At 45.3% G+C, this 13240-nt stretch overlaps 1 protein-coding gene across 12 annotated transcripts in view; it reads right to left on the bottom strand.

Moving 5' to 3' along the window:
- ATF7 (activating transcription factor 7) overlaps positions 1-13240 on the bottom strand; it is a 117982-nt gene that overhangs the window by 37347 nt on the left and 67395 nt on the right. For 10 of the 12 annotated variants that reach the window (XR_010147743.1, XR_010147745.1, XR_010147746.1 and 7 more), the window contains 1 exon segment: positions 7659-7755. Coding sequence is in view for 9 of the 12 variants with exons in the window: in XM_054663265.2 (XP_054519240.1) it covers positions 7659-7755 (97 nt within the window). In the remaining 3 variants the exon portion in view is untranslated. 12 annotated transcript variants of the gene reach the window in all.

The following is a 13240-nucleotide window of genomic DNA, read 5'->3' as shown; positions in this document are numbered from 1 at the left end:
TCTGAATCAGAGTGTTTGGAAAAGTTACCACTACTTCTCAAAATAGTTTTAAAAGGTACTCTGGCAGCTTTGGTTGGCTAACGATAAAGCCACTTTCCCTCCATCCCTGGGTGAGTAGAAGTAGTATCATCCTTTATGCTTAGAGAGTACTTTAGTAAGGGCATACCCAAAATCACAACTCAAGTGGAACAGGAGGGGGCAGCTAAGGGCATGGCTATGGCAGAGGAGGGACTTTCAGACCTTTGATATGAGGTTCAAACAAACTTCTCCTGCACCCTGCTGTTCAGGCTCATTTCTGGTTTTTTAAAGGCTCTCCTGTGTTAAACCTAATTCCTTACTTTGCAGGTGGCCTCTAACTTTCAAATGGCTCTGGTTTGTGAACAAACAGACTGCAAATATATCAGAGAACCCTGAACCTGCTCTAATGAATCCTAAAAAAATCAGTAAGTGTTTGTTTCGTTTTGTTTTGATACAGTTTCCCTCTTGTTGCTCAGGCTGGAGTGCAATGGCGCAATCTCAGCTCACTGCAACCTCCGCCTCACCGTAACCTCTGCCTCCCAAGTTCAAGGGATTCTCCTGCCTCAGCCTCCCAAGTAGCTGGGATTGCAGGCACGCGCCACTATGCCCGGCTAATTTTGTATTTTTAGTAGAGATGGGGTTTCTCCATGTTGGTCAGGCTGGTCTCGAACTCCCAACCTCAGGTGATCTGCTCTCCTCGGCCTCCCAAAGTGCTGGGATTATAGGCGTGAGCCACCGCGCCTAGCCAAAAAAATCAGTAAGTTTTTACTGAATACTTTCTATATGTTTTGGTGCTACATGCATACACTTGTAGCATGCATATGTTTGGGGGAGGGGAGGGATAGGAATATAGGAGTACTGCCCAGATTTAAGACATGGCTCTTAGGCTGGGGCAGTGGCTAAGGCCTGTAATCCTCGCACTTTGGAAGGCCAAGTCCCCCCTTGAGCTCAGGAGTTCAAGACCAGCCTGGGCAACATGGTGAAACTCCATCTCTTCAAAAAATACAAAAATTGGCTGGGTGCGGTGGCTCACGCCTGTAATCCCAACACTATGGGAGGCCGAGGCGAGTGGATCAACTGAGGTCGGGAGTTTGAGACCAGCCTGACCAACATGGAGAAACCCTGTCTCCACTAAAAATACAAAATTAGCCAGGCATGGTGGCGCATGCCTGTAATCTCAGCTACTTGGGAGGCTGAGGCAGGAGAATTGCTTGAACCTGGGAGGCAGAGGTTGCAGTGAGCTGAGATTGCACCATTGCACTCTAGCCTGGGCAACAAGAATGAAACTCCATCTCAAACAAACAAACAAACAAACAAAAAACAACCAACAAAAATTAACTGGTGTGGTGGTACATGCCTGTGATCCTAGTTTTTTTAGAGATTGGCTTAAGCCTGGGAGGCAGAGGTTGCAGTGAGCCAAGATTGTGCCACTGCAGTTCACCCTAGTGACAGAGCCAGAACCTGTCTCAAAAAAAAAAACAAAAAACAAAAAACAAAAAACAGGAGAAAAAAGAAAATATGGCTTTTGGCTGTTGAAAATTAAGATGATGTTTTCTTTTCTTTCTTTCTTTTTTTTTTTTGAGACAGAGTCTTGCTTTGTCACCCAGGCTGGAGTGCAGCAATGTGATCTCGGCTCACTGCAACCTCCACCTCCCAGGATCACGTGATACTCCTGCCTCAGCCTCCCGAGTAGCTGGGATTACAGGTGCATGCCACCATGCCCGGCTAATTTTTTGTATTTTTAGTAGAGACAGGGTTTCACAATGTTGGCCAGGCTGGTCTCAAACTCCTGACCTCAAGTGATCCGCCTGCCTCAGCCTCCCAAAGTGCTGGGATTACAGGCATGAGCCACCGCACCCGGCCTCTTTTTCTTTTTTTTTCTTTTTTTGAGACAAGATCTCACTTTGCCACCCAGGCGGGAGAGCAGTGACACGATCTCGGCTCACTGCAAGCTCTGCCTCCTAGGCTCAAGTGATCCTCCCACCTCAGCCTCCCAAGTAGCTGGGACCACAGGTGTGCGCCATCATGCCTAACTAATTTTTGTATTTTTTTGTAGAGATGGGGTTTCTTTATGCTGCCCAGGCTGGCTCTTTTTTTTTTTTTCCTTGAGACAGAGTCTCTCTCTGTAGCCCAGGCTGGAGTGCAGTGGCATGATCTTGGCTCACTGCAAGCTCCACCTCCCGGGTTCATGCCATTCTCCTGCCTCAGCCTCCCGAGTAGCTGGGACTACAGGCGCCCGCCACCATGCCTGGCTAATTTTTTGTATTTTTAGTAGAGATGGGGTTTCACTGTGTTAGCCAGGATGGTCTCGATCTCCTGACCTTGTGATCCACCCGCCTCAGTGTCCCAAAGTGCTGGGATTACAGGCGTGAGCCACCATGCCCAGCCTTTTTTTTTTTTTTTTTTTTTTTGAGACAGAGTCTCACTCTGTTACCTAGTTTGGATGCAGTGGTACAATTTTGGCTCACTGCAACCTCCGCCTCCCGGGTTCAAGTGATTCTCCTGCCTCAGCCTCCCAAGTAGCTGGGATTTCAGGTGTGCACCACCATGCCCAGCTAATTTTTGTATTTTTAGTAGAGACGGGGATTCATCATGTTGACCAGGCTGGTCTTGAACTCCTGACCTCAAGTGATCTGCCCACCTCAGCCTCCCAAAGTGCTGGGATTGTAGGTGTGAGCCACCACACTTGGTCATTTTCTTTTAAGAGACAGTCTTGCTCTGTCACCCAGGCTGGAGTGCAATGGCATGATCATGGTTCACTGAAACCTTGAACTCCTGGGCTCAAGCAATCTTTCTGTCTCAGCCTCCCAAGTAGCTAGGACTACAGGTGTGCACCACCATGCTCGGCTAATTTTATGTATGTATGTATGTATGTATGTATGTATGTATGTATATATGTATGTATGTATGATGTATTTATTTTTAGATACAGGGTCTCACTCTGTTATCCAGGCTGGAGTGCAGTGGTGTGATTATAGCTATGTATGTATGTATGTATTTTTAAATACAGGGTCTCACTCTGTCGTCACCCAGGCTGGAGGCAGTGGCATAATCACAGCTCACTGCAGCCTCGAACTCCTGAATGCAAGTGATCTCCTACCTCAGCCTCCTGAGTAGCTGGGAGTACAGGCGAGTGCCACCATGCCTAGCTATTTTTTTTGGTAGAGAGGGGGCCTTCATTGTGTTGCCCAGGCTGGTCTTGGACTCCTGGCCTCAAGCAATCATTCTGCCTCTGCTTCCCCAAATGCTGGGATTGTAGGCGTGAGGCACTGTGCCTGGCCTGAGGCTAATTTTTAAAATTTTTTGTTAGGATGGGTCTCATGTTGCCCAGGGCTGGCCTTGAACTCCTGGCCTCAAGCAATCCTCCTACCTGTGCCTTCCAAAGCACTGGGATTACAGGTGTGAGCCACTGTGTCGGTAGGCCCCAGAGAACGTTTTCTTTTTTCTTCTTTCTTTATTCTTTTTTAGAGACAAGGTCTCGATTTGTCATCCAGTGAATGCAGTGGCATGATCATAGCTCACTGTAACCTCAATCTCTTGGGTTCAAGTGATTCTCCTGCCTCAGACTCCCAAGTAGCTGGGACTACATGCATGCGCCACCACACCTGGCTAATTTTAAAATTTTTTTGTAGAGATGGGGTCTTGCTACGTTGCCCAGGCTGGCCTCTAACTCCTGGGCTCAAGTGATCCTCCTACCTCGGCCTCTCAAAGTGCTGGGATTATAGGTGTCAGCCAGAGTGCTCAGCTGAGAATGCTTTCTAGTTGAGAAAATAAAACTAATATATGTAGAAAGCATCATAGTGTACAAAAATAAGTACTTCGCTGGGCATGGTGGCTCACGCCTCCCAGCACTTTGGAAGGCCGAGGCAAGAGGGTTGCCTGAGGCAAGGAGTTCAAGACCAACTTGGGGAACAAAGCTAGAACCCATCTTTACAAAAAATAAAATAATTAGCTGGGTGTGTGGTGGTGCACATCTGTAGTCCCAGCTACTGGGGAGGGTGAGGTGGGAGGATGGCTTGAGTCCAAGAGTTTGAGGCTGCAGTGAGCTGTGATTGTGCCACTGCACTCCAGCCTGAGCAACAGAGCAAGTCTCTGTCTCCAAAAAATACCCCCCAAAACGGCCGGGCACAGTGGCTTATGCCTGTAATCCCAGCACTTTGGGAGGCTAAGGCAGGCAGATCTCGAGGTCAGGAGATCGAGACCATCCTGGCTAACGCGGTGAAACCCCATCTCTACTAAAAATACAAAAAAATTAGCCAGGTGTGGCAGCGGGCGCCTGTAGTCCCAGCTACTCGGGAGGCTGAGGCAGGAGAATGGCGTGACCCGGGAAGCACAGCTTGCAATGAGCGGAGATCGCACCACTGCACTCCAGCCTGGGCGACAGAACGAGACTCCGTCTCAAAAAAAAAAAAGAAAAAAATACCCCCCAAAACAAAAAAAAAAACAAATTCAAACTTGGGTGAATGCCATGGTGCTAGGTTATAAAGAGCCTGAAAATCCAGGTATAAATAGCCCTTTCTTTTTTTTTTTTCGAGACAGAGTTTTGCTCTTATTGCCCAGGCTGGAGTGCAATGGCACAATCTTGGCTCACCACAACCTCCGCCTCCTGAGTTCAAGCGACTCTCCTGCTTCAGCCTCCCAAGTATCCGGGATTACAGGCATGCACCACCATGCCAGGCTAATTTTGTATTTTGTTTGTTTGTTTTTTTGAGATGGAGTCTTGCTGTGTCATCCAGGTTGGAGTACAGTGGTGTGATCTCAGCTTACTGCAACCTCTGCCTCCCAGGTTCAAGTGATTCTCCTGCCTCAGCCTCAGCCTCAGCCTGCCGAGTAGCTGGGACTACAGGAGCTCGCCACCACGCCTGGCTAATTTTTGTATTTTTAGTAGAGACGGGGTTTCACTATGTTGGCCAGGCTTGTCTCGAACTCCTGATCTTGTGATATGCCTGCCTCAGCCTCCCAAAGTGCTGGAATTATGGGCGTGAGCCAACATGCCCAGCTAATTTTGTATTTTTAGTAGAGACGGGGTTTCACCTCGTTAGTGAGACTGGTCTCGAACTCCTGACCTCAGGTGATCCATTTGCCTTAGCCTTCTAAAGTGCTGAAATTACAGGCGTGAGCCACCGCGTCCAGCCTTAAATAGCTTTAAAGAGAAAAGGGCCCAGGGGGGCGGCTCACGCCTGTAATCCCAGCACTTTGGAAGGCCAAGGCAGGTGGATCATTCGAGGCCAGGAGTTCAAGACCCGCCTGGCCAACATGGTGAAATCCCGTCTCTACTAAAAATACAAAAATTAGCCGAGCGGTAGTGGCGCGCGCCTACAATCCCAGCTACTCAGGAGACTGAGGCAGGAGAATCGCTTGAGCCTGGGAGGGGGAGGTTGTGGTGAGCCGAGATTACGCCACTGCATTCCAGTCTGGGCAACAGAGTGAGACCCTGTCTCAAAAATAAATAAATAAATAAATAAATAATAAATATAAATAAATAAAGAGAAAACAGGAAAATAATGATAGATTTTGACTAGAAGAGTAGAATTTAAGGAAGACTGGCTTTTCAATAGTATGTATGCAACATGGATTAGAATGAGAGACTAATCAAGGAGGCCAGCTAGGAGACTTTGGAGGAATCCAAGCATAAAGAAGGTGATGGCAGGGAGAATAGGAAGGAATAGAATAGAAAGAATTTGAAGAATAAAACAACTCAAGATTTTGAGAATACTGATATTGATGAATAACAAAGGAGAAGGAGCTGGTTTAGGAGACAAGGAGGTTAAGTTCAGTCATTGACATAAAGACTTGAAAGGCAGCCAAGTAAGTGTTCACATAAGGGGTTGGGATACATATGACACACCAGGTCTTAACTGGAGATGTGAGAATTACCAGCGTAGATATATGATAGCTGAAGTCATGTGCAACAAGATGAGCATTCCAGAACTGAAAGCAAATAGTAATAGGAGAACATGTTTTCTCCTTGAGACCATCCTGGAGCAAGTTCTCTTACCACCCCGGGAGACTTGGTATAGACCCTTCTACCCATTTGGAATAACCTCTCCAACTTTATAACCTTGCCCCAAATTTACCTCTCAGATAAACTTCCTCTGATTAATTCTACTTAATATTAACTCATTTAGTATTCATAGTTTGTAGTATTCACTTACACTTGTCTGCAAATACTACAATTTTTTAATGAATATATGCCCTGAATTAATTATGTCTGACCTATATGTATACCCTATCCACTATTCCCTAAGATCTCCCCCAGGTTTTCCTTTTGTTTTTAGAGACAGGGTCTTGCTTTGTAGTCTAGGCTAGAGTGCAGTAGCACGGTCATAGCACACTATAACCTCAAACTCCTGGGCTCAAGCTATCTTCCCACCTCAGCCTCCCAAGTAGCTAGGACTATAGCCATGCATCATCACATTTAGCTAATTTTTAAACATTTTTTGTAGAGACAAGGTCTCTCTATGCTGCTCAGGCTGGTCTCAAACTCCCAGCCTCAAGCAATCCTCCTGCCTTGGCCTCCCAAAGCATTGGGATTACAGGCATGGGCCACCACACCTGATCTTCCCCCAGGTTTTCTTAGGGATCATTGACGACAATGTTCCCATTTATGTCTTTTTCCTAAGGATTACAAATCTACAAGCTCCTAGCAAATGTGCCTGGTGTATACAGTAGATATGAAATAAATATCTGCTGAATTAATGAGGAATAGGAGGTCTGTAAAGGCAAGTGGTAAGTCCCTTTCATCATGTATGGAAGTATGATGAGGAAGTTCTGTCTCTCCTTCTCCATGTCTATGGTAGCATTTTGGCTAGTAATACTTGAGAAACTGTGTCTTATATGAGTTATTAACTAATGTAATAACCACCAACTAAACACCCTAGGAATTAAATATTGAATTAAGCTTGCTTAGATTGAGGTAAATCAGAACCTCTCATGGATCAAAAGAAAAAGCTCACTTTGGTTTGTATGTCTGCCTAGCTGAAAATGGTACAGCAGAATTGCTGCCTGGTTTGAGAGCAGTTGCTAAGAGGGCTCCCTTGAGAATGGCATATACAAGCAAGACAGTATCTAAAACAACTGCTGAGAGGTTCCAGGTCACCCAAATTGGCTTAGAAAAGTCCCACTGACTAAATGTCTTGTTTGAGCTTTGGAAATGTGCCCTCAATGGTGTCTGGGTTCACAAGGGAAGTTGAATTTATGAACTGACAATCTGCCTGCTGGAGGAAAGCTGACACCCAGTGGAAGAGAAGCAACCAGGCTAGATTGGCTTTTTTTTGCATTCTTTTGTTCACCCCTTTGCTGTGGGTAGGCAAAAATGTCAAAGGCATCTTTTGTCTGTAAATCTTTCAAAGTCTTAATAAATAGAAAGAAAGACGGTAATAGACCGAAAAAAAACTAAGACGAAACCTCAACACACCTACCTTCAAAAACCACAGAACACAACCTTGTTATTAAAAATAGAGTGGAGGGTACAAGAGAAACTTGGGAGCTTTTAGTGTTCCTTTTTCCTGATTAAATGCAGATCACATAAGGGCTCTTAATGGGAGAAAGGGAGTACAGCTCCCAGTACATCTGGTCTCTGGTATTAATCTTAACTGCCTGGTGGTATCAAGGCACGTGGCTTTTGGGGCAGCAAATACCTGCAATGATGACTGAGTCAGTTCGGGCTGGGCCAAATTTCAATGTCATCTCATGCTTGTGTTTATGAACTGCCAGGTGGTCCTCGTTTGTAAATCTCTGAAACGAAACAGAAATGGAGATATGAAAAAACAAAAACAAAAACCCGATTCGGTGCCCTTTTAAAATGTCCTACCAAACATCTTGCAATGAGATTGGTCCCTGGAAAGAAGAACTGGAGAGGGAGAAAAAACTGGAAGAGGAGAAGAGATGGAGAAAAAAGGGTGCTAGAATGCAGGGAGAAGAGGAGATGGGGAAGACCACAACACCAACTGCTCTGTAATATCAGGTCCAAACAACAGAAGTGGACAGATTGTTGGTGAAGTGGGGTCCAAGCAGGAGGCTCCAAATGAAAAAAACATTAAGGCAAACTCGTATTGAACAAGGGGAAGCAATTTTTAATAATAATAATAGAGAAGGGAAGGGCTGGGCACTAGTTGGCCATCACAAAAATAGGAAATTGAGAATGAAGCCCTCCATGGTAGGGCTGAATTGGACTCTTTTATGAGGGCGCTAACAGGGAGATAAATTATGCAGGATTAGGAGAACCATTTAACTTCTTGGCCCCTACAGTGCTGCAGCAGGCGCCTGCATGGCTATTTGGCTCAGAGTTTTAATGAGCCAGGATGGAGCTGTAGAGGACCAAGGCGCAATGGCCAGCAATAATGGCACATACCAGCCCCATCGGCCAAATGCTGTCTCCCCTCATCGGGCAGCCCGCCTGGGCTCCATCAGCCATAAAAAGGCCAGTACAATGCTGATGACTATATAATGGTAGAATAAAAATACCAGGAAAAAATATTTTTTTAGGGGTAGGGAGGAGCCTGTAGGCAGGATGAGGGAAGAGAAAGGGAGATGGTATAGAGATTTTATTTTTTTGGGATTTGGGTGAAAGGACAATGAAGAAAAGTGGGCTAAGTCTATCCAGTTTATGATTAAGTAAAATAGGGTTACTGGACAATAATTTATGCTCCTACCCCTTCTTAAAAGGGGGAGAGTGAAGGGAACAGATGAACAGCAGTAATTCAAAAGAATAATATTCTCAAAAGTCCCTTTGAGGCTCCTGGCCATATTCCTTCATTAAAACATGCCTGCAACACAGTAACAGCCCGGATGCTGCAGTTTTCCACAGCTCCTTCACACTGAGGCTCTGAAACATGGTTCCGTTTGTCTTTTTGCTTCTAAAAATGGTGATTGGTTAGTCGTCTCTTTTTACTTTCTTCATCACGTGTATACTTCTTACCAAATACTATACGTTTAGCCTTCTTTTCCAAAGCTCTTCTTGACTGCAAACAAAATACACGGGAGTTGGCCCCATCCAGCTCCTACCTGTCAGGAAAGCAATACCAAACTGTTTCTACTACTTTATTTTACCTGAATTTACAACTAAAGCCAATTTAAGATCCAAAATCTCAGGCTGGTCGCGATGGCTCATGCCTGTAATTGCAGCACTTTGGGAGGCTGAGGTGGACAGATTGCTTGAGGCCAGGAGTTCAAGACCAGACTGGGTAATCTGGCAAAAACCCATTTCTATACAAAAATGTTTTATTTTTATTTATTTATTTATCTTTGAGACGGAGTCTTGCTCTGTCGCCCAGGCTGGAGTGCAGTGGTGCAATCTCCGCTCACTGCAACCTCTGCTGCCCAGGTTCAAGCAATTCTCCTGTCTCAGCCTCCTGAGTAGCTGGGACTACAGGCGCATGCCACCATGCCCGGCTAATTTTTGTATTTTTAGTAGAGATGGGGTTTCACCATATTGGTCAGGGTGGTCTTGAACTCCTGACCTCAGGTGATCCACTCACCTTGGCCTCCCAAAGTGCTGGTATTACAGGCATGAGCCACCATGCCCAGCAACAGAAAACTTTTAAATTAGCTGGGTGTGGTGATGCTCACCTGTAGTTCCAGCTACTCAGGAGGCTGAGGTGGGGGGAGCCCAGGAGGTTGAGGCTGTAGTGAGCCATGATTACACCACTGTACTCCAGTGAGACCCTTTCTCAAAAAAGGGCCAGGTGCGGTGGCTGATGCCTGTAATCCCAGCACTTTGGGAGGCCTAGGTGGGTGGATCACTTAAGGTAAGGAGTTCGAGGCCAGCATGACCAACATGGCAAAACCCCATCTCTACAAAAAACACAAAAATTAGCTGGGCATGGTGGCGGGTGCTTGTAATCCCACCTACTTGGGAGACTGAGGCACGAGAATTGCTTGAACCCGGGAGGTGGAGTTTGCAGTGAGCCGAGATCCCACCACTAAGCTCCAGCCTGGGTGACAGAGGAAGACCTTGTCTCAAAAAAGGAAAAAAAAAAAAAAAAAGACAGCCTCAGTGGTTTCTGATTGATCTAGGACAAAAACTGAATAAAATGTGGAAAAATTTAACCAAGAACTTTAGTTTTCTCTATTGTTGGTAAACTCCAGGCACCATCTTTTTCAGTTACAGATGTTTCCGTAAGAAAAAAGTGGCCGGGAGTGGTGGCTCATGCTTGTAATCCCAGCACTGGGAGGCTGAGGCAGGTGGATCACCTGAGGTCAGGAGTTCGAGACCAGACTGGCCAACATGATGAAACCCCATCTCTACTAAAAATACAGAATTAGCCGGGCATGGTGGCACATGCCTATACTCCTAGCTACTCGGGGGGCTGGGGCTGAGGCAGGAGAATCGCTTGAACCAGGGAGACGGAGGTTGCAGTGAGCCGAGATTGCGCCATTGCACTCCAGCCTGGGCAACAACAGTGAAACTCCATCTCAAAAAAAAGAAAAGAGTGAGGGTTTGGGGGAAGGAGGGAATAGTGTATTAACCAGGGGTATGATATTTGTAGGTTAAACAAGTCACTGTAGAGGGTCTGGGATTGCCAGGTATTTGGTAAGAGGAAATAAGCAGAACCTAGTTTATAAAGAAGAAAAGAATATAATTTTTGTGTGTGTGTGTGAGACGGAGTCTTGCTCTGTTGCCCAGGCTGGAGTGCAGTGGTGCAATGGCACGATCTCAGCTCACTGCAACCTCCATCTCCCGAGTTCAAGTGATTCTCCTGCCCTAGCCTCCCAAGTAGCTGGGATTACAGGCACGCGTCACCACGCCCGGCTAATTTTGTATTTTTGATAGAGAAGGGGTTTCTACATGTTGGTCTGGCTGGTCTCGAACTCCTGACCTCAGGTGATCCGCCTGCCTTGACCTCCCAAAGTGCTAGGATTATAGGTGTGAGCCATCATGCCCCGTCTTTTTTTGTTTTGTTTTGTTTTTGAGACAGAGTTTTGCTCTTGTTGCCCAGGCTGGAGTCCAATGGCGCAATCTTGGCTCACTGCAACCTCCACCTCCCGGGTTCAAGAGATTCTCCTGTCTCAGCCTCCTGCATAGCTGGGATTACAGGTGCCTGCTACCACACTTGGCTAATTTTTGTATTTTTAGTACAGACGGGATTTCACCATGTTGGCCAAGCTGGTCTTGAACTCCCGACCTCAGGTGATCCACCCACCTCGACCTCCCAAAATGCTGGAATTACAGGTGTGAGCCACTGCACCCAGCCAAAAAATATAATTTTAAGGAGATATGACAAGTAGTAGCTTATGCAGGGCTGTAAGTTTTCAAAATGTACTTACGATGTTGGCCGGTGCAGTGGCCCGGCCTTTTTATCATATATTTTTGAAAACCGTATTATAATATCATTAATTTCTTTTGTAATCCTATGTATTTCATGAATTTAAAAATAATACTCTAGGCTGGGCATGGTGGCGCATACCTGTAACCCTAGCACATTGGGATGCCGAGGCAGGTGGATCGCTTGAGCGCAGGAGTTTGAGACCAGCCAGGGCAACATGGCAAAACCTATTTTTAATACAATTCTTATCTTATATGCCTAGGGGGAGAATAAAAGTTTACTGAAGCTTTCTGTCAAAGTGATCGCCAGGCCAGGTGCAGAATGGCTTGAACCCAGGAGGTGGAGGTTGCAGTGAGCCAAGATCGTGCCATTGCACTCCAATCTGGGCAACAAGAGCAAGACTCCGTCTCAAAAAAACAATGAAAAAAACCAAAGTGATTGCTAATCTGGCTATGTTTTATATAGTCCTTATATTTTCTCTCATTTATTAAGAGTTAACACTTCAGAAATTCTCTAGGATACTCAGTCCCAGTTGTCCTATCCTTGGCCACAGCTGGGGTGAGTGGGCCTAAGCCAGGGGGCTGTGGGTGCTTGGTGCGCCCTCACTCATGGCAAGGGAATGGTGGGATGGACCCCCATAAGAAAAAAAGAAATTCTCTAGATTAGTTATAAACTTCATGCATAGGAAACCATCCCTCTGAAAGCAATTTCTCAATTAAAATAGCTAAAATTATTATCATAGTATTTTTTTAATAAGATGGGATCTCATTATGTTGCCCAGGCTGTTCTTGAACTCCTGGGCTCAAATGAGTCTCCTGCCTCAGCTTCTTGAGTAGCTGGAACTACAGGTGCACATCATTGTGCCTGGCTAAAAATAGCTAAAGTGTTACTAAGTGATAAAAATCGTGACCTAAGTAAAAATATATTCTATTTAATTAAAATGGGTGAAGGGACTCCCCAAAATATTTCCTTTTTAAATTATTCCCCATTAAAAAATCTAGTTCCCTTATTTGTTTGTTTTCTTGTTTGTTTGAGACAGGGTCTTGCTCTGTTGCCCAGGATGGAGTGCAGTGGCACGATCTTGGCTCATTGCAACCTCTGCCCTCCAGACTTACGCAATCCCCCCCACCCCAGCCTCCCGAGTAGCTGGGACTACAGGCATGCACCACCACGTTCAGGCAATTTTTGTATTTTTTGTAGAGACAGGGTTTCACCATGTTGCCCAGGCTGGTCTTGAACTCCTGAGCCCAAGTGATCTGCCAGCCTTGGCTTTTCAAAGTGTGGAGATTTACAGGTGTGAGCCACCCTGCCCAGCCCCTCATTTGTTAATACCCTTAAGGGATCTTCCTTTGTTCTTTGGCATTACCTATGTCTAAGGTTTTGGCAAATAGCCACTCACTCAGGGAACACACTTGCCCTCACTGTAGGGTAAATATAATAACCATCTCCAAGGCAGCAGGAGGCTTAATACAAAATCAGGACAGTTTCTCTCCTCTCCTTTATGCCAAGACTAATTTGCACCCCCATCTGAAGACTAAGATCATCTAGATCTGCACTATCTGATATGGTAGCGACTAGCCACACATAGCTATTGAGTACTTGCAATGTGGCTAGTCTGAATTGAAATGTACTGAAAATCAAAACACACACTGGATTTCAAAGACTTAGTAAAATATCTTGTTAATAATTTTTATGTTGATTACATGTCAAAATGATACTATTTTGGATATACCAGGTTACATAAAATATATTATTACAATTAGTTCCACTTGTTTACTTTCACTTTTTTATGTAACTACTAGAAAATTAAAACTTACCTATGTGGCTCACGTTTGTGGTTTGCATTGTATTTCTTTTGGACAGCTCTAATCTAGATAATATGCTCCAAGATCCCACGGGAATTTTAATCATGTACCAATCTTAAATCTTCCTCCCTAAATCCATTTTCTTTAAAT

This window comes from Pan troglodytes, chromosome 10, assembly GCF_028858775.2.
Source record: "Pan troglodytes isolate AG18354 chromosome 10, NHGRI_mPanTro3-v2.0_pri, whole genome shotgun sequence".
NCBI lineage: Eukaryota > Metazoa > Chordata > Mammalia > Primates > Hominidae > Pan > Pan troglodytes.
The sequence above is the reverse complement of the archived record's forward strand: the minus strand, read 5'-3'. Positions and strand labels throughout refer to the sequence as shown.